Below are 27,396 nucleotides of genomic sequence, written 5' to 3' on the forward strand. Positions count from 1 at the left end.
ATGTAAGTAATAATGTAATAGTGAAACCTTGAAAGCAATCGTGCCGGAAATACAACTTTGTATTCGAGTATAAAATTCTAAATCAGATTATACATAATATGATTACGTTGTTCATAGTCGGCGGTGTGAAAATCGTAGAACTTTATTCTTTAGATAACATTATTTAAGTTTCCGGGTCGGCCGCCGTGGCAACCTGTAGATTAGATAGTGTTTTAAAAGAAAATAATATTACATTGTAACTTATTAGTTATTACTTTATGTAGTAGTTATTGATTTTGTTTATAAATATATTTAATGATGAATCGAAGACTGTCTGTCTGTCTTACGAGAATTTTTGTAAAATGATTTCGTAAGAAAAGAAATATGACACTGTAAAAAAAATATTTGTTGATTGAACGCACGATATCATAAATGAGATATGTACAAAAGAGGGGATGTTAGTGGTATGGTTTATCTTTAGCATTTATTTTTGCAACGAATGAATGAGTAACATTATTTCGTATAAAGTATAATTAAACATCTTTTTTTATTTTGCAACAAATTATTGATCATCATATTTACTTATCTTTTTTTTTTTTTTGCTGACAAAACAGTTGATTATAATTGTTTTTCTTAATAAAACTCCGGAAACGGGTAAATTTTTCATATCATAGATGTCAGACTTACAGTTAACATTCTACAGTAATTTGTAAGTATTAATAACATAGTACTGATTGTAGATGAAAGTTTTGTGAGAACTGGGAATATTAATAATTTATACACCCCAATGTTTCCCTTGACAAAAATGAACTAATATATATATATTATCAACTTTTTGGTCAATTTATGAGGAAGTCTATCCACTTGTTTTTGTTTCCATGTTTCATCCCCCTATTTAACTAGTTTCTTTAAAAACGTTATGATGCATTCCCATACTAAAAATTCCATTGGTACAATTGTAATTACAAGTCATAATTTTATCAAACTTTTGATCATGCTTAGTATATTTTATTTTATTCCATATTGATATCACGTTAATTATGTTCACACAAAATTATGCATTCCCACCTCAATAATCGATTCAAGTCATTATTTCGATGGTGACGAAAGAAAACGGATTTCTAAACACAATAATAATATTATTATTATCGTGACAGTCGCGTGCGTTTGTGCCCTACCATCCGCAGAAAGTCTGGCCGTAAAGCTCGTTGTCCGTCGCGACGGTGACAGGCCGTGTGCCGCAGATTTTATGGTTTTTTCGTACATTCTTTGGGACGTCTGCCAGAAACGAACGCGCGACCGTTGGTTGCTGTTGTCTCTTGCAAGGTTTTTGGCATCACGATCCGTATATAATATAATATCGTTAGTCTCTGTTATCATCGCTTGCTCACTACATCGCTGTTGCCACCACATCGACTGCACCTGCGGCGTGGGTGGACGATGGGTTGAAGGGTGAATGTAGGGCGGAGAAGGGAAATTTTTAAGTCGAAATCGCGAACAAAAACTATATAGCACTCGCGACCCGTTGTGGTCGGTGGGGCGGCCAAAAGGAAAAAAAACTTAACCACTAGTGCCAGTTGGCATTTTTCTCGTGCGGCATCCTCTGTCGTAAGCGCGCGTCGGTCGGTCGGTCGTCGCTTTATGATGAAAACGACGCGGTCTGCGTTGGCCGGGTGTTACGCGCAGAGGACAACAACGAAATAGCGCCATTACCACTGAGACGGGCCCGGCCATGTATGGAATTCTTGGCTCGGCGTTTTCGAGGTGGCGGCGGCCGTCCCGAATTGAATACTACTTGTGGTAACAGGATTTCCGAAAAGTACGGAAACCGCGCACGTTTTGCCCGAGCTCCGTGTACTGTGAAACGAATGCGATATTAGGAAAACAAAAACATACGTTGTAAGAGTAAAAAAAATAAATAAGGACATACCTCTAGACGTGACCGCTGGTTTAATAATGTTTTTATAATAATAAACAATACATTTATTTTAAATAACTTTTTCTTGATCGTTTTTCCGTTTACCAACGAATATATAGTGTATTGAGCATGCTTTATTATGAAAAATAAACGGTGGTGAACGTCGTTTCGGAGACAGACGAGCGGAAATGAAAATGAAAACGGTTTTGGCGGCGGGAAAGACGCGTTAAAAATACGTTCGACGCCACAACTACATAGTAGATAGTAGCTTACTACGACAGCAATAACGGGGCGCGTGGTTCCTAACCTACGTTCGATTTCTATTTCTATTGTTGGCCCGTAGGCCGTAAATGATTTTCGTTAATTGATTTTTAGGTTTTCGCGGGTACCTGTATATACTATACTAGTGTAAAATGTATGATTATGGTAAATTTTGCGTACCTACTACCTATGTAGAACAATTAAAATTATAAAATTATATTTATAGTTCTAATAATTGTGACAGAATTTTAGCCATTATAAATTACTGTAAGTTACCGCTTAGTGTGTTCCGCAAAAACAATCGAACATCCTTTGCATTGTGACACACGTGTACTGTATGTGGTTAAACTCGAAATATTATTATGACATCATATTAATATTCATAATTCGTCTGGTTGTATATTATGTATTATTAAAAATATTAATCGTTGCGTTGCATTTGGCAGACGCGCGTGCGCGCGTTACCGATGTACTGTATCAAACACTATCAAATACTACACTATAGACAACAATCATCGGCGGTCACTCCTCTCTAGACCTTAACACTTGGTACTCAACAATATTGTTGTACATCACAATATTATAATTACCGAATTATTATTAACAATATTATAGACGCAAAACAACGAAGATGTCAAGTCGGACTATTCGAATTATTAATATGCATATAATACAGAACATTATGATTTATTATGCGCGCTTATAAAATGGAAGTAGCCATATACTAAACGCGACAATATTGCCGACGTGCTCTAAAATCACTCGTCGCTGTGATACAGAGAATAATCTCGTGCATACGACGCCGTTCACGGCTGGGATTCAATTATTATATTATTTCCTAATCGTTTATCTTTCTTGTAACATTTGACAACGTATCATTATGTAACGAAGCTACATATCGTACTTACTTTGTTATCGTACGCACGCATAAATAATATCGCCTGCTTATTATTGCGTGTACCGCTGGTCGCCCGCCACCGAGTGGATTTGTTTACTATCTTTTCCTGAAACACAAGCTCCGGGACATTCGTATCTGCGCGGAACAGCCGATAGACACTTTTCCCTATCAATCATTGCGACGCCAACTGCCCTGTTTTAGCCGCACTCGGAGTTTTATAATTATTATTTATTAACTACACACAGTTATAGTCTACACTCTACATTATAGCTACAGTGGACCCTCTTAATAACACTGGAAACTTAAAATACACTAGAGGTGTTACACTGTTGGTTTACCTGAAGACTAAACCATTGGTACGTACGTCCTACATTGTTAGTTTGAAAACTTAATTCAATTAAATGCATCAACACTCACTCTCCTCTTTCACCATAACCTGTATAATATAAATTATTATACGCTATGGTAAATTGTGTACATGTCGAGTTCAAATCGTGTAGTTACGGAAAATCGATTAGATATAATTTTGGTTTTTAGTTAAATCACGATGGCATCAAATTGCTCGTATATTTCGAACGTTCTATCAGAAACGAACATTTCTCATTGAATGTTATTACTCACTATCACTATAAATGACTAATGAGTGATGACACTTGAAAGTGAAGTCTACACCTCTGTATAATATTTGTATAATAATCTACAATATTCAATATTGAACGGGGAAATGAATTTGAAAAATGTAACTACCTATTATATACTATTATAATATTATACTTTTTCTTGTATTTGACAACCTTAGTTGAAAATAAAATATATAATTCACATAAATACCCACATACAAACGATTTTAGTATTGGTTTTGAACAATTTATTATGATGCGTTAATATATTATATTTTATGGTATGGCGATAAAATACACGCGTATACACACTCGCGTGGCACTTATAACTTATAACCCACACATACTTTTGTAAAATTCATCGTAATTGCTATTGCGCGCGCGTGTATTTATGTATTGGCTGTAGCGATAATACCTATTCGAGATATCCAAATATATCTTTTTTTTCACAATCTGAAAGTGCAACTAAGAATAGTATTAACCGTGTACGGTGTGCGTCGTTATTATTCGGTCGTCGACGACATAATAATATTATATTTCGCTTTCGATCCGAAGCAATAACAAAACAAACAACAAAAACAATTAAAAATCGAAATATCATTAAAAGAAATCCTCTAGCCCGCCGTATTGAGAAAATTTTTTTTTTTTTTCAAAAAGCCCCCTCGCGTGCTTGTTTGTTTCTCTCTCCTGCCGCGCGCGTCGAGCACGGCGCGCGGCGTTGGCGATTCAAGGGCGTCACAATGGAGCGGGGCGTTGTGCGCGCAGCTGTTGGCACACTCCTCGTGCATGCGATCCCACCTCGCGCCGCCTCGACGACCGTCGTCACTTTTGGCGCGTGCTTGCGCGTGCGTGTTTGCACGGCGTTTTCGGCGCACCACAAAACAATCGCGCGCGGCGCACACACTATCGATGACGATCGGCTCGTCGGCGTGGTCGATAATCGTTGTCGATGTTTCGTGACTCGATATGTCGTGTGCAGCAGCAGCGCTTCGGCGGCGGCAATAGCGGTCGGCTGGACGGGAAGGAGGCGTATAGAGCTGCCGATCGTAAAGAGCATTGTAGCGATAGCGACGACCGCTTCGCCGTTTTAACAGTAGGGCGGCGGCGGCGGCGGGGAGGGGGACTGGGCAACGGTGGGGAAAAAATCGATAGTGTACGACTATGCCGCCGGGCGCGTGTGCGTGCGGGTCGACGACGGGCGCTCACCGCGATTCCGGAGGACAGCCAGTTCGTGTTGAGCGCGCGGTTTGTCATGCCAGCAGTGGTTTTGCCGACTCGCCACTGTATAGCAGCAACGAACACGACGACGTCGACAAAAAAATCGCCATCCACCGCCGCCGTTACTATTGCTGCTGCTGCTGCTGCTGCTGCGGGTAACAATATTACGACGACGACTACGCTCTACTGGTTGCCTGTAGTGGATAGCCCGGCGTGTTGTTTTTGCTGTTATTGCGGCGGTCGGCTGTTCGTCGTCGGCGGTGTCCCGACCACCGGACGTGTTAATAGCGTTTGTAGCGGTAGTCCTCCGTTGAATCGTTTCGACGCGTGTTCGCAGCCGCCCCCGTCGCGTAATAATTTCGGTAGGCTCTGCCGGTGTGACGGTGCCGTCGTCGCCGCCACCACCGCCGCCGTCGTGCTATTGGTGCCGTATGTGCTTGGGCCGCCGTGCTTTCGACCGATCGTACTGCCGCCCACGTTCGTCACCACCGCCAATAACCTCAGGCATCACCGCCGGATACATCACCAACACCTGTACAACACGGCCGTCGCCGGCAACAATATGGAAACTAGGTAAATACCTAATAATAATCGAATGAACGTTTTTATCGGTCGCCACGCGTAGAGTTTTGCGCTGATAATATTTTTAGAACTTAGTTAATCGTCGTAGATAACGTTTAGGAGCAGCAGCAACAACAACAACAACAATAATAATATATAATACCCATGTCGCACGTCCTTGCCGTGTCGACCAATCATAAGTTATCCGTATAATAATTATTATCAAATAATAATAATAATAATAATAATAATGAAAAAAAAACACACAATATGCGCGCGCTGATACACACTCGTACCGTGTCGTATTATTATTATATCATAGTACGTTCTCTCTACTACTTATCATCGGAATATCCCGTGATAACCGTATACTTTGTGTACTCGTACGTTTTACCCTTTCGCGAAGACCCGACACCGTCGCCGCCGTCGTCCCTACCTATACTTATCCGCCTATCTACCTACACCTAACTACCTTCCAATCTTTTACCGCCTGCCTACGGTGTACGCCGCATATGCGCCCGCGTAGAACTTGATGCACGGCAACAGCGGACGCCATCGTTTATTGAACCGGTCTTGAAAAAACCGCTTCGGTTGCCCTTGAACCCATATCCCCGGCTCGCCACCACGGTATCTGATGTTGTATTATGTGTACACACACACGAGTAGTATACGCGCGCTCGGTCGCCGTTCTCTTTTTCTGTTTTGAGTTTTTTTTTATTATCATTATTATTATTATACCTTTCTGACTCGGCCGAGCACCGAGGGCTTTATTTCGGTCCGATTTGGCGGTGGGAAAAGGCGGCCGGTGGTGGGGAAGGGAGGGGAGTTGGCGCAACGACGTTACACAACAGCTGCTGCTGCTGCTACGCACGTTGTGTGAGTGTGTGTATGTATGCGTGTTTTATTTTTCGAAGCACAAAGAATATTATACTAAAATTTTAACCAGTGAAAGTTTTTTCGCTTCCGCCCCGTCGCCGTCGCGTACAACAACGGCGGCGGTCGCCTGAAATAATTACACTGGGTCGGGGCCCGGTGGTCAGCACGAGCCGCAGGGACGTTGACCTCCTCCGCCACCGCCACCGCGTATAATTATACGCGAAACGGCCATCCCCTTTTGTTGTAACGGTTCGGTTGCGCAATGCCCGTTGGTGTGGAGGAAGTACGTCGCTGAGGGGTAGTGCCGGTGAAGTGAGTGTGTGTGTGTGCGCGCGTGTACGCTGTACATACAACGGTGTGCGGGTAGTGGTAATGGTAGCAGTGGTAGTGGTGCGGGCATAGACAGCTCACAATGCGTATTAAAAAAAATAAAATAAAAAAGCTCCCCTCGTAGTTTTGTATTATGTATATGACGTGATAAATGCGTTCAGGGCGCTGTGTACAATGTAAAATGCACTTAAATGCGCACGGCAGTTGTGTGTATGTGTGTGTGTGTGTGTGTGTGTGTAGTGTTCGCCAGGGTTAGTCGAACGTATGTTGCTATAGGTAGACCAGCGAATAATATGCTACACAACTACTATGTGTGTTTGCATTGCGCTTGTAGGTACTTTTGGCCGTGTTTGTTTTTCCTCTCGAAAAAAGCGCCAAAAATAGGCTACGCTCACGCCCACTGAACAAAGCAAAAAAACATATATATTTTATATCGTGTTCGTGTTTTTAACAATATTATTGACCGTAACAAATTTTATTTTACGGGCTCGGCTAGGTCGGAATGTTTTATAATACAAAACCTACGGTGCGTGTTTCGGTGTGGACACATAACAGGCTATCTTGCTTTTGTGTATTGTTGTGCTCAACGGGATAGATTTTTTTGGTAAATAAAAAAAGGACTCTGGACTGATAAAACCTATGGATAAGAGCATAATAACACGGTGATAGTGTAACGAGAACCATGTGCGGTGTACGACCACCTCGTGTAATACGCCGGTCTCGTGGCGTCTCGCGATAGATATGTTGCTTATATAAATCAGTACATCGACGTGTTATCGTCGATCATCCGACGGAATATTATACGCATCGTGTTCGGTTCGGCACGGCACGGCGTGCGTTCGATGGTTTTATCAACATTGATACACGACGTTGAACGGCCGTTCGGTTGACGCATTATGTTTGCCGTTTGCAGATGATGTATTGTGCTCGCGCGTATGGTATATATTATATGTGTATGACTTTCGGAACGCACTCGAAAAAATGTCGTTAACGCCGCATCCCTCGTGTGGTAAGAATATGTACATGGGGAGCAATGGGAAAAAGGGACATGACAGTGGCTGCGCGCACCCCTGCAAATCCCCGCGACGAGAGAACCCTCTCCGACGACGTCGGCGCGGCCTCGACCCTTCGCCGGGAGAAAGAAACCGTCGTCTTGCTATGTCTCGCGGTGGGTTCCCAAAATGCGATGCGTGTGTGCGATATGGTTTCGAGAATCGTTCGTTTTATATTAAATATATTTTATATGTTTTTATATATATTATATTACATCGTATACACGAACGACGGATATGGTCGTTGCCGCAGTCAATGTATACGGTCTCGACACGCACGTAAAAAGCAGTGGCGGCGAGTGAGTAAATTCTGTGTGTGTGTGTGAGAGAGAGAGAGAGAGAGAGAGAATGAGTGATTCGAGTTGGAGTGGTATGGAGTATCCCAGAAAGCAACGTTGCCGGTCCGTGCGCCGGCCATCTGTGTGCGGTCGTTCTTTGTTTATTACATATCCCCGGACACGACGTCTACGCTAGTAAATCGCCGTCGCTGGTGCTACGGTTGTTTTAACTCCACCAAACCCACTGCCGTCGTGTTCGTCAAGATGTGAGACTAATAATTCGTTTTAGATATCTTCTATCCTTAAGTGCTCCAATGATCACGAGTTTTCGGCCGTAATGCCATCCGGAATATAATTTGGATGGTAGAGGGACAAAAACCTTAGGGAAAACGTTGACAATCGTACAAAAGTCATCACACATTATTTTGTTATCTATTCTTTTATCGCAGTTGTGTGCTCTTGTACACTTATCACAACAGATATAACTACATTTTATAATACATAATACAACTGTGACAACTTTTTTCATACCATCTGTCTCTTCGTATATACGGTAGAAAAATTATTTTGTTGTGTCTGTGACTCTGTGAGTGTATATATTCCGTCCACCTACAACCGATGCCTTCATCGCCACCAGCAGCAGCAACTACAGCCCCCTTTCACTACGAGTTTTTTCTTCTCTCCCGTCCTCTCTGTCCGTCCGTCTCTCTTTCTGTAACCTTTTGTGTGTCCGCTATACACACACCTGGGTCGTCGTCGTCGACACCGCCTGGTCCGTCAGCGGCGGCGGCGGCGGCGGCTGCTGTATAGTGTGAGCGGGCAGGGCGAGGAGGTGTGGGACTATCAGTGTGTGTGTGAGCGCAGGTATCGCCAGGTGGTTTTTATTATTATAGTTTTTTTTCCCCCGACGGATCCGACGAGAGACACCCACCGTATACATACATAATAATATCCAACAACAATACAAAAGTTTTGTGAATAACACCTCCACCCTCACGTTGTCGCTCCGCCGTCCGAATATGTGGTGAGTGAGGAGTACCTGTTGTGCGAGAAAATAAAATATATGTCTGCTGTCCTGACGACGGTGTCTCCGAGATTTATTTATTGGAATTCGTCGTATTTTACTCGTATATTATTATATATTATTAATGTGAGACGTCGAATGCGGCGGCGCCGTGCGAATACCTTCGAATCCGCCTTGGCCTAATTTCCCGCTATGCGTTGTGTAGTAATATTTCTGTGGCGTGTATAGATAATATGGCAGTAGTAGTAGCTATATAGTAGGTAGTGTTATTTATAATATATACGTTAATGTATTTTTTGTTATTATTTTTCTCAATCTTCTAGCGCCACGCGCTGTTAGAAATTTCTTACGTAGATTCGGGAGAAAAGTGAAATCATATTTAGTTTTCGGTCGAATTATCACAGGACAAAGAATAATAACGGAAAAGAATTAACATCGGTTATTTATTTTTATATTTTGTATTTCCTCTCGTGTTTTATACTTATATATTATATGCTACTTTATACCCATGGGGTTATCTAATCGGAATTACGTCTTTTTTTTTCTATCAAATGGTACAAATAAAATCTGTTCCGTTTAAAAGAGATTGCCTTTTTTTCTATTATTGTTGGTCGTGACCAAAGTGATTTGTGTCGAGAATTGAGATGGATTGACGAAAATGTATTGATATTTTGACAGATAGACAGAGAGGGCAAGAAAAGACGGCGAGTTGTAAGCGGTATCTTAGCTTCTTTTCGATTGTTTATGTTTAAGTGTGACATTTACGAACAAGGCCGACTAGCTTCTTGCTGTATCCAATAATTATTATTCACAAATGAGCATATGTATTTTTGTAACTACATCGTCGGATCAATAAAGAAGTCATTATGCGGGTCAAGGCATTGGGTATAAAACAAAACTTTTATCTTACGAATAATACCAAATTTAATTGTCTCTAAGAAAGTAATGGCATCCCTGAGTTATTTTATCAGAAAATATTCAAACTAAGATGTTGTGTTATCGTTTTAAATATCCAAGTATGTTTTTATTATATGTTTTACACAATATGTATAAATATGTCATATCGAATGAAAAATTTGCTAATTTGCTTAGATGTAAATAATATTTGTATATTTATTTAAACATTGATAACGCCAATAATAGATCCAAGAAATACTTCGGTATAATATCTTACTCCAACTTGAATTACCCGTGTAAAATCAATAGTAGTTCTTGTTTATTAGCAATGGTGTTACACTAAACAAATTTTAACACGCTTGTTGTTTTATATAATATAATGACAATTTTTCCATCAAAACTTAAAAACGATTTTTTTCGGATTTATGTGCCTGTACCCGATTGCAGTCGTGTAAGGTTTTATGATACACGCAAACATAGGGATATATTTTTTCTTTCAAAGTATGCAAAATAGCAACGCACAGCTGTGCGGAACAAGCAGCTGGTAGTTACTCGCGTCCTGGGAATATTCACGAAATTTTTCCCTTCTCCCAGTCATCGTTATTTTATAAATGCTCTTTCAGAATTCCAGGACCCCTCTCGTCATTACGGTTAACGTGAACACGATGCAGCAGATCACCGTCCACTTGATCTTATACGAAGAAAAAATGTAACTGTCCACTTTAGTCGTCCAACTGTATTTATATATATGAATATATTGAATCGTATTATTTATTTCCGCCTAAATATAAATTTTATGTTTTGAAAAAAAAAAACCAAAAAAATCCTAAAATGGAACTTGAATTGATGCAAACAGCCGCAGTGGTTCTCTTTAATTGGCTACCCTTCTCCGTTATATGTATTTTACGATCAGCTGTTCTCGTGGATATATCGGACGATTCACACCTTAAGAACATAATATATAGGGTGAAGAATTGTCTTTGGCCCCCAGGTACACACGGTCCCGTTTATACAACGGGATCCCTCATGCGGGACAATTATTATGCGAGCAGTGATGGCCAAATATACGGGGCAGACTAGCAACCGATGCCTTGAACCCAACGCTGCTTTGGAAACCCCTCGACGGCGGGACCGGTTGGAAAGGAGGTGCGATGACACCATTAGGACGACATTATCATATCCCTCCGACGGTTACGGACCCCGTGCGAGAAAGGGTTCCCCGTGCTGGAATACCGGTTGTTATAGATGTAGAAACGGAGAGAGAGAACAACAATAAAAGAAGAGGATTCCTATTTGGCTTTGGTTCCCACCGTCTGTGTCAAGGGCGGTTAGTCGTCTGCCGTCGCGTCTTCCTAAACTGTCCTGCTGCTCTCAGTGTAGTTTTCGGTGCGTTCTCGGCTCGTTAACGTTTTTATTTAATATTTACTTTGTTATTTCTATATTATTTTTCCTATTCGTTAAGGTGCTCCGAATTTAGTGAACATTAAATTAGTTAATTTTATACCTATATACATATAAAAATATTTATCATGAATCGCGATTACCATACCGTAAGAGCCCAAATGTCTACATTATTCCCTCCGTAAGTATATGCCGACGTCTATTAATATTGAATTGTATCGTAATAACTATATGTATATAGTATTACGATTAAATATCATATATATATATATATATATTTAAAATTAAAAGAAAATTAAAACCGTCAAGTACTTTTACTGCACACATATCTCGTCGCGTGTTTGTCTTAATTTCCTTGACATTTTTCTCAATGTTTGCTTAATATGTATACATATAGGTAATAGGTATACACGTAATAGGTACAGTCTTAAAAAGTGCGTATTTTTTCTCTTCATTTTCCACTTGAACGACGACTAGTTTCTCCTATCGGTGGAGTATAGTGTGTGTACAACTATATCATTATTATTTAAGACCTCAAACGGAAACCCTAACAACACAACGTCGTTGTAACATGGGAAATATGTGTATGTGTGTGTCCTAGTTAGGAAATGCGCGTAACAACCGGTGGCGCCCGGGTACAACTAAGTCAAGGGTATTATTTTATGTACTCTTTACACTGTTGTGCACCGCGTACATAGTGTCGGGCCAGAAGTGGCGGTAGGATAGCAGGCAGCAGTGTCTGTTGCATGGAAGTTGCTGAGGTTTTTTTCTTATATTAGTCATTATTATTATTATTATTATTATTTACGCAATCAATTGCGACATGCCGTGCCCGGGAAAGCCGCCGCGCGACGGACGGGAAAACGCGACCGCGTGTAACGATACAGCCGCTGAGGTGGCGGTGGCAGCGGCAACAGCAACAGCGACGAAGTAATTTACCAGCGCGAAAAGGAAGTGACCTTGGTCGCGGGTGTCCTTGTCCGACGGTGGTTATGTAGTTGCAGTCTGTGTATATTAATATACCTATGGTCGATAGTTTATGAAACTATACCGTGCCCCTCCTCACCTCTTCCTCCGCCCACCCTTTGCCATCTCACATCCATCGGCCTGTATACATGTATTCGTTGTATATTCCTCTCCATTTGCCTTTCATATAACGCCCACAACCCCGTTTACAAAATCGTGTTGATCACGTTTCCTGAAATAACGAGTAAAATAATTAAATCGTGTTCTGTGAAAAAGTAAATTATAAAATCTCGAGTTTGTATGATTTTCGTGATATCCAGATAAATATAAGGGGGTCCTATTTCCACTGTAAGTCTGTAAAAAGTATACGCATCATTTTGCGTAATGTTTTTTTTTTTTTTACAATACTCGAAACGTTTTTCTATAAATGTATTACTTATCTCACAACATGATGATTATACGGCAACGAGTAAACGACGGCTGTAAATCAAGTTATATTGTGTTTATTTTGTTCGCGTCGACAATGTGACGTTACGAAATCGCGTACATTTCCAATTCACTGCGTCGGTATACGACTATACAAATATGTGTATACTCGTGGAATAATACCTTATACCTAGTACAGTGTCGCCCATAAAATAGTTGACGATCACAGCGCGGTCGGTCTTTGTGTCGGCCACTGCCACGCCAAGCCCAATTCTTATCAACTGTTACACAGAAACGCGACGTGTGCAGTGATAAACGACGAGAAGATAGAGAAAGGGATATAAAAAACCGTATGTTCACCGTTCGCGCTTGTTATATTTTTTATTTAATTATTTTTTCGACCACTCGAGAACGAAATCGTCAATGTAACGTAATCTTGAAAAGAAGATTATATATATATATTGGATGTATATCAATAGAACTGCACTTATTGGCGATAGGGTTTTGGGTTTATATTATAGGTACATATAATATGTATATTATAACGCGTGTATTATAATAATTTATTTAATAATAATAAAATTATAAACGCTGTGCGCCGGCTTCGGTGCGCACCTCTCTATATATTATAGTCGCGCACCAAGGCCAGACTCGGTTCCGAAGGCTGCTGGTTCTCGGGTGACGTCACACCTGGTTTCTTTGTTGTCTCGTTTTCCGCTATATACCGTGTGCGTGTATATATGCTCGCCTATATATTATAATTTATAAAGATATAATATCGTTGTTAGTTGTCGTTGTCGTCAAGCCGCAAAAAAATGTTAACCGCCGAGAAATTTTACTCGAAATATGACATATATTATGTTTATCTGTTCTCGCTCCTTACGTTGACCCGGACACCATCATTGTGAACTGTGGCATTGGGTACTAAATGAAAAATATAATTAATGATGTGCATATAAAATTTCTCGGAAGAAGAGAAAAGTGAGAAGTTGCACCACACTGAGGTAAATACATGAAGGCACAGATTTCTACGGAAAACGTACACATTGTACTGTCGTGTATTATGTGACTGCGCCCACGAAAATCGCGGTTTGGTCTGTGAAGTCCGAGTACCTTATATTATATTATTACACTATTATAGTTTCATTTCATATATTGTACGCGGTCACGTTGTACAAAATTGAAGAAAAAACCAATCCGGATACCCATTCGAAAAAAAATTATGTTCTACATCATAAATGTTATATTATACCCGACTTCGAGAAAACGTATTGTTATATTATGTATACGCCACCAACTGCGTGTGTGTGTCGTCGTTACTTAGGTTCACGTCGAGTCGACAAACTGTTTGAACTCCGAACTCGGTAAAATGACAATCGTTGTTCATCGTTTGACCGACTGTATAATATAATATACTAATACCATATAATATATATACTGCGATGAGTGAGGCACGTGTTTTTCTCGTTACACACCTCCGGACTCAGGTGCGCACTCCGTATTTGACATTTTTTCGTTATGAGTTTATTATTGAAGTTTTGCGAATACCACCGCTGGTTGGCCTTCGGACTCTCGAAATGTGTTTTTCATAATAATATTTCGGGCGTAAAACAAAACAAAATAAATATTATAAATTTGGAGAACGCCACTGTGGTTTGAAATTTAGGTTTCTAAACAGATTTATATAGGCAATTAACGTATTACATTGCGTTAAACGAATAACCTTGGCACTGGCAGTGTATATATATATATAATATTTAGTAGTTATCGTACCGATCTCGTCCTTAAATATAAGCGACTCCAGTAATTTCTTCCTTGATGACATAATGACGGTAAAATGAACGCGTGTATCGTCACAAAAAAAACAAAAGTAATATTGGATTTTGAGTTTGCGAAATAATGACCAGCGGTTTTTATTGTTGCAACTGGTGGCGGCGCCAGCCTTGTGCGCTTGAGAACCAGGAAGGCCTTCGGCAATTATACGTATATACTATACATCTATATGTATAATGAACAGTATAGAAATGCGTTTTCGTCGATACATGTATACCTAATGTATTTATGTGTAAAAAACGAACAAAGACTATATGTTAAAAAATTAAATCTCTAACAGGGGCGTTGTTGCCGTAATGTGTGTGCATACACCTGTCCCTCTACCCTCGAATTAGGTCAGCCATCTGCCGATCCCGTTTCTTCAATTGGAGACAATTATAACGTTTTTTTTTTTTTTTACAATAAACGTATATCTTAAGTCACGGCACATAATAATATTATATATGTACATGCACACATACCAATGTGTGTATGCGTGTCAACAGGTGTTTCGCGTTGAGATTTCGTATACTAATGTTTTTTTTGTTTTTTGTTTTGTTACAGGTCAGTATATTTGGGTTTAGACGAAGAATCGTATGCTAGCATTAAAGATTCTGTTAAAGAGTTGTGGAATCTAATAGGGTGAGTGTTATCGTAACGATATTTAACGCCATCGCCGGCGGTGACGGCTTTGTATAAATACGGACGAGAGTGTCGGGTATATAGCGTCCGTGAGGTCGTCGCGCACAAGTCGTCCGCCGTTGGTGGTCCTCGAAGGCCTGTCCCGGTTTTGTACCGCAACGGGGCAGGAATGTAAAAATTCGCAGAATCTGCAGTTTTATGTCACAGCCATCGTACGCGCGCCGTTCCCAGACGAATTTTCGGATCCTTTTTCTCGTTTTTACTGGCATCGTTATACACGGGGTTTAAGGGATTACTGTGGGTTTTTCGTCGGCGCAATACGCACGCTATAGTAATATATATAATAGCGGCATACAGGGTGTGCTCGTTTCGGGCGGAGAAGAGATCGCGTGGACCAGATAAGTTTCCGTGTATTGATAAAGCCGAAGCGAAGCTTTCGCGTTGGGGTGGCACTATCCCCATAGCAACACCCGTGCCCCCACTGCAGTGCGTTTGTGCGCTACTCGTGCAGCTACCCTCTTCCCGTCCACCTATCCCTAACCCTATATTCGTACTACTCTAGGGCGTGGCGCTCGCCGTCGTAAAGTTACCCGCTGCAATGCCGAAAAGCGTTGTGTGTTATGTATGTATATATATATATATATATATATATACGACATTGGGGATTTATAAACCGACCGGATTTTCCGTAGCGCTGCAGCGCGCGACGGTGACAAAGAAACGGTGCAGCGAACGCCGAGAGAGAGGGAGAGAGTTTGTGTCGTGTACCGAATACAATGACTTTTTCTCTATAAGTTGTACAACAGAAATTGTAGGCTGTATGCTACGACTGCCACTCTCTCCTCGGGAGGGACTTTTAGCTCGAGTTATTTCAATTTTACTATGATATATGTCGCGTGTACACACTGCAGCAGATAGATAACGCGTATATTACTGATACACAATTATACCGCATGCTAACCGAGTCGTAAAATTCAGGTTATCGTCGTAATACTTTAATCCCAATTATTTTAACCTTTTCTTTGTGTTCTTATTTCTAAATAAATAATAATGTGCCTTCTCCACGTGCGTACCCATTATGATACTAATAAAAAAATATATAATATAATATTATGCACAACGTTACAAAAAAATAATAATGTTATTATCGTAATGTACATCGACGGAGTACGTATAGTAATAACTAATAAGTAGTATGTATGTACGTTGTATATTATAAAACCACGCGCGCGTGTACGCAGAATTGTTCAGCGACGCATGTCGATATGCGACGACCACGACAAACGCATACATAGTTAGTACACACCACACACACATACAGCTGTTATATGTTTGTTATATTATTTTTAATGATTTTTTTTCGTTCCTTTAACGCGAGATGCCTCTTGAAAACGGTCGGCCGTTGTTGTCATGCCTTGTATTATAATGTTTATAATACATTTAACTTGCATAACAATAGTATAATATGTTATCTTTTATGATAATCCACTCGTTATGGACGCCTCCTATTGGTTCCCGGAGCATATGAATGCGCCCAAAAAGTTGTCGAAGTTAACCTTATATGGGTCTGTCGATGTATAGGTACTATAGGTATGCAAAGTGAAGGGGTTTTTTTTTATTAGTAGAATAATTTTCGTTTTCATTATTATTTAATCGCCGCGTGCCTTATTTAAAAAAAATCCTTGACGTTGTGCTGTTACAAAAATAAAAAATGTTTCGATGATCCACACACACCGCCTACTCTTTGTTGACTTTCTCCGATTCGTCCTCTTTATTGTGTGTGTGTGTGTGTGTGTACTCGGAGCTCTGCGATGTGTCGTCACAATAATATTACACACGCACAAAAGCGACGGCGAGCGTCCCACGTCCTCGGTTTGATACAGCAAACCTCTCCTCTCACCGCGTGCGTTTGTAACAGAACTCCACTCAACTTTCACTCGATAAAAAATTTATAAAAAATAAATAAGAATTACGTTTCATGGTCGAGCGTTTTCAGAGCGGAACTTATGACGACAGGATTATGTAATTTTCGTGAAAATCTCTCTTCCACCCCTATCGGTTATCCGGCAGGTTAAATACGTGGTGACAAATACGTACATGTCACCGTTTCGTTATCGTGCAATCAACGACAATCGATAGATATCGTGTTCATATATTATAATATTAATAGTTATATTTTATACGACTATATTGTATACGTATATGAGTAAAATAATTATCGTTATCGTTTCGACCAGCTTCGTATTGATATGTGTATAATATAATATCTACAAGCCCGTATGACCCCACAATACTCGAGGAAAGAGGAAGTATAGGTTGTCATGAATGTGGAATACTGTATCATACTATTATAGAAGCGAGCAAGTGTAGTACGAATATGAACGCTACGACTGATACACGATTGCGATGACGACATTGCATTTGAAAAATGGTGGTAGACGCTCGTTCTAAAATTGAATTTAATCAGTCGTCCTTAAATATTGTACAATACTATACGACCTATTTAAATTTGTTTTCTGCGGTGGTGTCTGGTCCGTCGTTTACATATAAATATTATTCGTTTCGTCGGTACGAACTCTGCTGCACCCCGTCCACGTATTATTATTATAATATGTTATAACTACTCGGACCAAGCGGTGCATGTCCTCGTTTCCTAAGGATATAATAAAATATAAAAATATTTATAATATGCGTGTATAACGACTTCTGTCGCGTATATTCCGCCACATGTCCGTCCGCCCGGATGTGTAATGTGTACGTGTGTTGCTGGGTATTCTGGTGTAATGCATTGCCATATTAATAATATAATGAAAACTGGCGGTGCACCGGGTGTGTGTGTGAAACACGTGTGCTTCACCATCATCAACCACTGCACTTCTCAGGTTTCCGAGTTCTTGTAAGTGTACGGTTTCTCTCTCGCCTTGTGTGTGTGTGTGTATGTGTGTGTGTGTGTTGATATGTTTGCGCCTTGTATAAATACCACTCGATCATCATGTAACAAATTATTATATTTGTACGTCGTTACCGTCGATGACAGAGATTATTATTATTTCGCCGAGTATTTTAGTACTCTACAACTAACATAAGTATTTTTTTTATTATTATTATTCCAACGGCGGCATACCTGTGGGTACATAGAATTTTACTCGTCTTCGTCGGCACAATATTGTTTTCTCGGCGTGTTCTTCGTAGACCTCCCTCCTCCCCGCTGTTCTTTAAAGCGTGTTATACGCGATTTAGGACGCACTGGGAGAAAGTAAAAGTATATTATTTTTATTATGATTACCATAACGCCAACCGGAGCATCCCGTTGTCGTCCGTCGGCAATGAACCAGTTACGGGTGTAATATAGTAATATAACGGGAGAAAGCGGCTCGAATATAATACGTTACGTGAACGCACGTAACTATAAAATGTATATGTATATATATATAACAAGCACCCGCGCGGTGGCGAAAGGGCGAGCGGGACGTAGAAGGGGCCTCGCTTGCCGCCCCGTTCACTTTTTTGCAATGACACGATTTTGGCTGTAATGGATTTTCCACCGCCGTCCAGGCGTGTTAAAAACGAAAAAAATTTTTAAATCGCGACGCCCGTAACAAACGTAAAAACGACGGTGGTTTTATTTTCAACGGGAAACCCAACTATGAGAACCAGCTCGTCACGCTTTTTATGTTTCATACTTTTCCGTCGAATACCGCGACGCCATAAACATATTATTAATTCCGTCATAACCGATTCCGCCTTTCCGGAGAATAAATCGGTTGAACGGGGGGTTGCAGTATACTTATTAGTTGTTATTATTATTATTATTATTATTATATTACCTCGACTGGTTTTTTATTTTTTTTCTGCCGTGTGTCCCGTTGAAACCACCTTGCTCCGGTATTGTGACTTTACATTCTCCCACGTTTCAGCCCAATATACAGGCTGCTGCGTGTGTTTCACATAATCATCACGGTCGTCACCGCGAAATTTGGTCGTTGAGCTCTAGGGTTTCGTTTTTAATTGCCCGCAGTCGTCGAATTTTAAACTCGTGCGACGTTCGGTCGATAAGCGCTATATTATATTATTGCAAACTATAGTACCATAGCTCTCTCTCTCTCTCATTAAAACGCGCCTCCGCTGCAGTTTGTACACATAATAATATCATTATACGCGCGTCGGTTCCCCTCAAGCGTATGGCGCGCACACCGCCGTAAAAAAAGTTCCCGATTCCCCGGCGGGAATGAGTCACGCGGCGCACGAAAAGCAAACCCCGTGCTGCATACGCGCCGCGCGCGAATCAATACCGCGCGCGCCGAGTCCTTTTTTTGTGCCCATCCTCGCACCCCCTCACCCGGAGATCGTTAAACCCACGCCGACGGACGAAGCCGCGCGTACATTATAATTTATCATGTATTCGCAGCGTACAATATTGTTGTGCTGCTGCTGTGTACGAACGCAAAAGCCGCGTGCCACGCACCCCTTTAGCAGAAGAGCGCCGCCCCCGCCGCCTTTGACGTTGCTGCTGTTCAACGACCCCGCGTCAACGGCCTTCAGAGTTTGTCGTGTATTCGATTAAATAATTCGAATTGCGCTTCGTAATAAGAATTCAGCCCCGATGGGGTTGCTGCACATGTTTCCCGTCCGTCGCAGAAAGTAACTGTCCGAATCTCCGCTATTCGCAATATATTATAATACAATGAAATTTTCGTATTACGGTCTCCCATGATGGGCAACAAATTAAAAACAAAATCGTATACCATAGAGAAATTCATAAAATAGATTTACATAAATAAATTAAATAGGTTCTAATTTGGTTGTGGTTCTCAATGCGGTTATAGCAAAAAATTGTATAATACCGACAATACTACTGTATAGGCATAGTGTAGTTATACAAAATTTTATATACCATAATATTATGCAAATTAAAATTAAAATGGTATTTAGTAAAATTACAAGTATAATAATTTATTTAACGTGTAGGTACTGTTTCCAATTTTCTTATTTTATTGTATGCTCGTGTAATACTAAATTTGAAACACCAATACACCACGGCGTACAATTCGGACACAATATTATACTATCTGTTGTAGTCATTATACAATATATTTGTTTTGTTATAAGCTGCGCACAATTCAGATGCAGCCCGATGGCGATACGTAATCGTACGACTTCCAGAGCGGCTAACGGAAATGCTATTTCTACTATTTCCCGCTATCGCCAGAGTGAAAACCGCAAAATAACAATAAATCGTCACCGAGTATCCCGTCTATTCGTATCCCTCGATCAAATTTCGATTTTATAATAACGAATTATAAACGCATTCTATATAGTTTCGGTTCGTTTCGTCCGCGGACCGTGTATACTTGTGTGCGTGCATTGCGTATATTCAACTACGTCGCTTTCACTGGTTTTCACAACAGAGCTAGCTCGCTCGCGCTACCGCAACCGTCGCCGAAGTAAAAATATACCTATTAATGTACAACAATAAAAACTAAGACGGCGCCGCCACTGTAATAGAATATAATATAGACACATATTATACTTTATTTATACAAGACGTGATCTAAATAGGTGATTTTACTATGTCGATATTTTCCAATTTAAATAGGACGTACCTATATACTATATAATATAATATACGGTATGCGCTATTATGTATTGTACGGTGAAAATTCCAAAACAGAAAATAATATTAGAATTTTCTACTATTTTAGTGTCGTTGTGTTTTGCGTTTATTCAGTGATAGTACTTTATGTTATGTTATGTCCTTGATGAATACGGCGCTTGTTATTTTTTGTAATAGTGATTTTTTTCCTTCTTTTCTGTACCTTCTAAACGTGTGCTAAACGTACCTCGGACCTCTACTTACCACCGGTTCAGCCAGTATATTATACATATGGTAGGAGTATTATTTACAGATAGCGAAGACGATCGTTTTAGAAATGGAAAGTTGACCGTTTTCGGCGCACAATATAATTAACGTAATATATTTATAATTTAGGATAACATTTTTATTTTTTGATCGCCTGCTGCAGAACGGCTGCCGCTGTGACGGCCTCGACACGTGTCCAAGGGCACAGCGAATATTCGACAAATTATGCTAGAACGTCCTGGTGGTGGTGTCCCCTTTAATTTCGTATTATTTTCAAGTGTAAATGTTAAGCCAATTTCGTTGATTATATCGTTGGTTATATAAATACACTGCTACTACATATTTAATGTGCTGTGCAAGCGCGAGTTTGCACATTTTTTACGTCCTCCAGGACATTCAAGGATGTGCCCTCGACGGACACGCGGCTAAATGTTCACGTATTTACCGATGGCGTTTAAAACAATATTGTGACTTGTGTCTGCGGATTATTATTAGTATTATGACCAATGAGTGAATTAGCGCTTTCAATGTTATCTGAATCTAAAATCAGGTCAATAGCGGTGTAATTGCTGCGGTGGTGGACGTGTGAGGTATTGAGGTGTTGTGTGTACACTAGAAATGCACTACGACCGGCACGGCACTGTGGCACACAGATTTTATTTTATTTATTACATTATTTTCGTGTATTCTGTACTACGTGAAAAATCGGACAAAGTTGATGAGGAAAATAAAATCGGTCGACGTTCGTTTGCCTAGTATAGTTGTTTTGTCGTCATTGAGAACCAACTGCATCAGTGATAGCGTTCCAAAGGAGAAGATTGTTATTGTTTTGTTATTAATTATTCTCCTTTTAATTATATATTTTTTTTTATTTTCGCTAACAATAACATTATTATATTTGCACACAATATTGAATGTAATACATAACTTTTGACCTTGATGAGCGTGTGAAATTGATTTATTTTTTCGTATCCAATCTTTGAATATTGTACCTTGACTTTGAAACTTGTGTTTTTAGTAATATAATTTTTATTTAATATTTAATATCGTTATTACGGTCGTCATCCGTGTGTGTTGTTTACGGGACTTAGAAGTTCACCATATAATGGCTCAACATCTGTATTGTAATTGAACGCAATGTCTAGAGATAAAGACATGATATCATTATACATATTTATCAAACGCCAAGGCGCGCACGCACGCCTATCGTTAGAACAAACAAATGTCTTGAGTCTATACGGACGAGAAACTCGTTATGCCACCAGTTGAAGTATTATTTTTCCCATTGATGCAGAACAACAAAATGTTCATTTTTACAACAAAAAAAGCAACCGCCTGATTGTTTTTCTACGACGATGTACATAGTTTAATGTCAATCGCGTAATTTCAATTTTGTGAGGAATTTATTATTCATAGATTTATACCTATATTCAAATCTTATTTATTATATTAATTGTACTATAAGTCTATACAATATATAAATAACCTAGCTTATCCGCAAATAATCATAATAATTATCAAGTACAATTTCTTAGATGCTCACCGAAAAATCAAGTACCTACTTTGAACATATTTACTGGTTGTCTATTTGTTATTTAGGAAGATATTTTTATAAAATAGCATAATTTATTTTTACTTTATGTAATATTGTTAAGTGTAATTATGTAATTCTTTTTAAAATACATTTTTATAATTAGATTTCAATTATCTTAATTATTATGTCATAAATATTTCGATTTGCTAAATATATGTTAATTACCGCGATAACGTTAAGTACCATCATTTACCTAACGCGTCAATATAATAAACGTACGATGTTTCCAATCCGCCTCACTTTTAATGACGAACACCTTATGTATTTACTTCTTATATTATTATGTGCGTTGATAGAATATCATTTTAAAGATTTTTAAAGTCGTAGACTTATACGTATTATTCATCACAATAGGTTGAATATAAATATTATTTACGTAAAATTAATACATCGCCATAGACACATACGTTTCTCGTGTGATTTATATATTGCTTGATGAGTCATGAGACTTACTTTTTACTAATTGTTTAAATTTTTGCTTTTTCAGACTGAAGGGCACCGGTGGCAGTGCTCTGGGTGGTGCGAGCAGCGCATTAGTAGGCACCAGCGGCAATCTAGGCGCGGCAGCAGCCGCTGCTGTGCTAAGCGGCGGTAGCAGTCGCGTGACGTCGTCAGGCGTTGAGCTCAGGGAGCTCAGGCGCCACAACTACAAGGCTTCCGTGTCGGTGCTATCGCACCTGAACAAAGGCAACGCCGCTTCGCCATACGTCAGCATCGGAGGAGGACACCGACAACGGACCAGAGCCCACCGGGCCATGAACATGGGCCAGAAAATATCTAGTGAGTCTAATACTCGAAACGGCGTATCGACGTAATATAGATAAAGAGTTGTGCTTCAGTACTTGCTGCTAAACCAACCACTCGACCCAAACTCTTTAACCCTTATCGTGTCAATTCTCGACCACCGTTCCGGCTACAACAATACGATAGATAAATTATTATAATACGTCATCACGTCATATTCGGTTCTTCGTCGTCATCGACGACGAGTCTAATCGACTTTTCACCGTAGCCTTTTGTTTTTCATTTCCTCCCCCAGCTTGATAATAATTTTAAACGCATGTAAAAATGTCCCGGGTACGATGCATTTAATTTTTATTATTTTTCTCATACGAATCCCGTGGAACTATATACAGTTATACGGATGCGGAGGGTGCAGCCGGGAAAAACTCGCCCCGTTGTCGTCGTCCCATCACTCCCACCCTCCGCGTAATCAGATTCGACGCTGCGGCGAATATTTTGCCGACCTCGTTCACAGTCCAAATAGTCCGTCGGTCGTCGTCGAGTGTGCGTGCGTGTAACGTCCGACCAGCGGTCTAAAATACGTGATGTGTATACAGAGCGTTCTGAAAATCCGTGTGCCGCGTGTAATCAACGCAGTTGTTTTAATCAGTTTGTTTGGAAAGGACTTTTCTCTATAGTCATTAACGAGCCGATTAAAACGATAATTCTATCTTAAATATAGTCGGGTCGGTCCAAAAATCGGTGAGCAGAGGATTTATAGATACGGGAAAACGAGTTTTCTTATCTGACGAGTCAGCGGGGCGGCCTGCAGCGTTTTAAGAATCGTCCGTTCTAACCAGAGACACACAATCGTTCTGCGCCAGCCGTTGAATAACTCTCGTTAAAATATTATAATAAAATATGTTTGAGTACTGACCGTTTTCCGTTTATAATAAACGTTTGTCTCTGTGAATATAGCGGACGCGCGTGCGTCGCTTTCGAAAGTTATCGGTGTACGTTTTTTTTTCACCGCGTGTATAATTTCGGTGTATTCTTATTGTTATTATTTATTGTCATTGTTTTCGTTTCGAATAATATTTTATTTCGTTTATTGCCACACGCATTTTTATTATATAATTTACGAGACATGACCAACGGAACGGTGACACCCGCAGTCGACGACAACTCCACCGCCTTAGGTAAAAGTAAGTGAAACCACACTGTGGTTTAAAGCAATGTGTTCGATTCGAAATCGCGGATTTTTTACTTGGTACAACCGCGTGTTTGTTGTGTTGTGTGCGTCAGTCGTTTTTGCCGAAACGTTTTTGCGCGCGGCCCGGTACGAAACGGTTTTTATAACGTTAGTCAACTGTGATGCAGTCAGCGCCACCACTCCCTCCTATCAGCCATCCCTCTAACCATAATCCGTACCTAACTTATTGCCGTATATATATATATATATATACCTTTATGTATTCTAATTGTTGTAAACTTCTTGTGTTTCAGGTGGAGTTAAAACTGTTAGCCGCGAAAGTGCGCAACCGTACAAGCCCGTAGTACCCAGAGAGCTGGCCCAAGATTTTGCCCGTCCGGCCAGATTAGACATACTATTAGACATGCCGCCTGCGTCCAAAGAAATGCAAATTAAACACGGCTGGAACGCGGACGATAGGTCTCTAAACATATTTGTCAAGGTAATGAATAATACATATTTTGTTTATGTATCCTGTCGTGTACAGTATTGCCATTACGATAATCCACTTGTCATCAGTGTCTTGCAATAATCGTGTTTTTGTCGTTCATTTACAGGAAGAAGACAAATTGACATTCCACAGGCATCCGGTAGCCCAGAGTACTGATTGTATCCGAGGTAAGACTGGCTTGACCAAAGGTCTACACGTCTGGGAAGTAAATTGGTCGACCAGGCAACGCGGCACGCACGCAGTGGTCGGCGTCGCGACACAAGATGCACCTCTACACTCTGTCGGTTACCAGAGTTTGGTGGGAAGTAACGACCAGTCATGGGGCTGGGATTTAGGGCGTAACAAATTATACCATGATTCAAAAAGCTACGACGGCATCACGTATCCGGCCTTGCTCAAGCCCGACGAGACGTTTATAGTGCCAGATAAATTTTTAGGTATGTATTAAAACCTCTCATATATTTCAAACTAGAATTCGTTGTTCCACGCACTATCCACGTCAATGCTCGTGAAATAATTATTATATCATCTTTCGTTTTGTTTGTAGTTGTTTTGGATATGGACGAGGGTACACTGTCCTTTGTCGTAGACGGCCAGTATTTAGGCGTAGCGTTTAGAGGCCTCAAGGGGCGGAAATTATTCCCAATCGTCAGCGCTGTTTGGGGTCACTGTGAAATTACGATGAAATACATCGGTGGACTAGATCGTAAGTTTTAGTGCCATTGCAACTCAGCTATAGCTGTTTGCATGCAACGTCGACGCATAATATTTTAATAAAATATTGTTTTTGTTGCAGCTGAACCCTTACCGCTGATGGACCTATGTAGACGAGTCATTAGACAGCGAATCGGTAAACAATACCTAGAAGAACGCGTCATGGACCTGAACCTGCCGCAGTCTCTAAGCGTTTACTTATTATACCGGGACAGGAGATAACGGGGCCAAAAGCCACGCCGAAAATATTGATCAACAGATCTCAAACGTCGATCCGATTCCTCCCCTACTTATCTGTCCTATTCCCTGCCCTGTCGACTCAACACCATCTCCTCACCCACCCACTAATAACTCGTATCTCCTCTACCTCAGGCCAGTAACCGCGACGTTCGCTAAACTAGTCTCCCCCCCTTCGTGATTCCCTCGTTCAAGTTTCCCTTAATAACATCCTTACCCCACCCATCCCATGTAAATAATACTCGATGCAAACACCCTATCCCTATCCCATTTAAATTACACAAACACGAAACTTTAAGTAACGACTGATGTATCAAGTGTCAAGATAGTTTTTTTTAATATATTAATTAATTTAAGGTTTAGGAAAAAAAATTGAAAATAAACTTTTGTACAAAGTCCATAAAATGCCTATTCGGTATTATAAGAGAAAGAAATTAAGCGCGCAACATAAATACCGCGTATAATTTTCAACTTGTGAATTATATTTTTTTTTTTTTTTTTATTATTATTATTATTATTATTATTAAAATTAATTTCTATCCTGGTTTACTTGTACTATATAATTATACGCGCGTGCTAAGGACAATGAAATCTTTTTTTTACCAGTTTTGACTAATTATTTGTATATAACTACAAGTTACATGTTTTTTTTCCTCGTCATTGTTTTTATATCACAAATAAATTATGTTTTGTAACTGAAATGTTCTTGGTATATTATATTCGGAAACTGTTTATTATTATATTATTATCATTTTTTTTTTTTTTTTTTGTAGTAACGAATCTATAACTACACTTTCTTTATGCGAGTTAAAAATAGTTTTTCATTTATTATTATTTTTTTTTAGTTGTTTAATTGAAGATAATAAAAATGTTATTGTTTTGCAAAATTTTCTTTGGCAGAACATTCAACATCACTTAATTGTTCTGTTGATGAAAGCGATATAATGAAAAGACATTTAAAATTATACATACATTTAAAAATGAAAAAAAATAAATGTAGACTAATATTTAATTTATGTATCGAACGTTTGTAAATAAGTTAATACGTTTTGTTTATTTTAATTTTTATTATTTTTTTCAACGATAAATTTGTTGGCTGACAGCAAAACTCGTTTTGTGATAGATACGACTTAAGTAAAATATAATATATATAAACATATATTTTTTTTTTACATTTCAGTTTCTCGAAAAATAAAAATAAACCGATTGATTTGTAAATACATTTTTCTCCTGTGTAACTGTTTGAAACGTTAAGTACGAGACAATATATTCAAATATATAAAACAATATTTTCTAAGAAAAAATTTGCATTACAATATTGTTACCATATTATTTAACGTTCAAGTATTACACAATTTTATGTTTTTTTTTTTTTTTTTTGAGTAAACATTTATTTGGGCACATGT

At 39.6% G+C, this 27,396-nt stretch overlaps 1 protein-coding gene across 5 annotated transcripts in view; it reads left to right on the forward strand.

Annotated features, from left to right (window-relative positions):
* Nucleotides 1-26,538, forward strand: part of LOC113559216 (protein gustavus) — a 49,095-nt gene extending 22,557 nt beyond the window's left edge. Inside the window, exons 1-7 of one of the 5 annotated variants that reach the window (XM_026964844.2) lie at nucleotides 4,916-5,467; nucleotides 15,082-15,159; nucleotides 23,101-23,393; nucleotides 24,843-25,030; nucleotides 25,146-25,476; nucleotides 25,587-25,745; nucleotides 25,836-26,538. In XM_026964844.2, the coding sequence (XP_026820645.1) occupies nucleotides 4,929-5,467; nucleotides 15,082-15,159; nucleotides 23,101-23,393; nucleotides 24,843-25,030; nucleotides 25,146-25,476; nucleotides 25,587-25,745; nucleotides 25,836-25,975 (1,728 nt within the window). In that variant the 5' untranslated portion in view covers nucleotides 4,916-4,928 and the 3' untranslated portion in view covers nucleotides 25,976-26,538. Of the gene's footprint in view, nucleotides 1-4,915; nucleotides 5,468-11,317; nucleotides 11,495-15,081; nucleotides 15,160-23,100; nucleotides 23,394-24,842; nucleotides 25,031-25,145; nucleotides 25,477-25,586; nucleotides 25,746-25,835 lie in introns of those variants that run through there. The other 4 variants (XM_026964841.2, XM_026964842.1, XM_026964839.2 and 1 more) reach the window with 4 other exon arrangements.
* Nucleotides 26,539-27,396: the final 858 nt, after the last annotated feature.

Source organism: Rhopalosiphum maidis, chromosome 1 (genome assembly GCF_003676215.2).
Source record: "Rhopalosiphum maidis isolate BTI-1 chromosome 1, ASM367621v3, whole genome shotgun sequence".
Taxonomy (NCBI): domain Eukaryota; kingdom Metazoa; phylum Arthropoda; class Insecta; order Hemiptera; family Aphididae; genus Rhopalosiphum; species Rhopalosiphum maidis.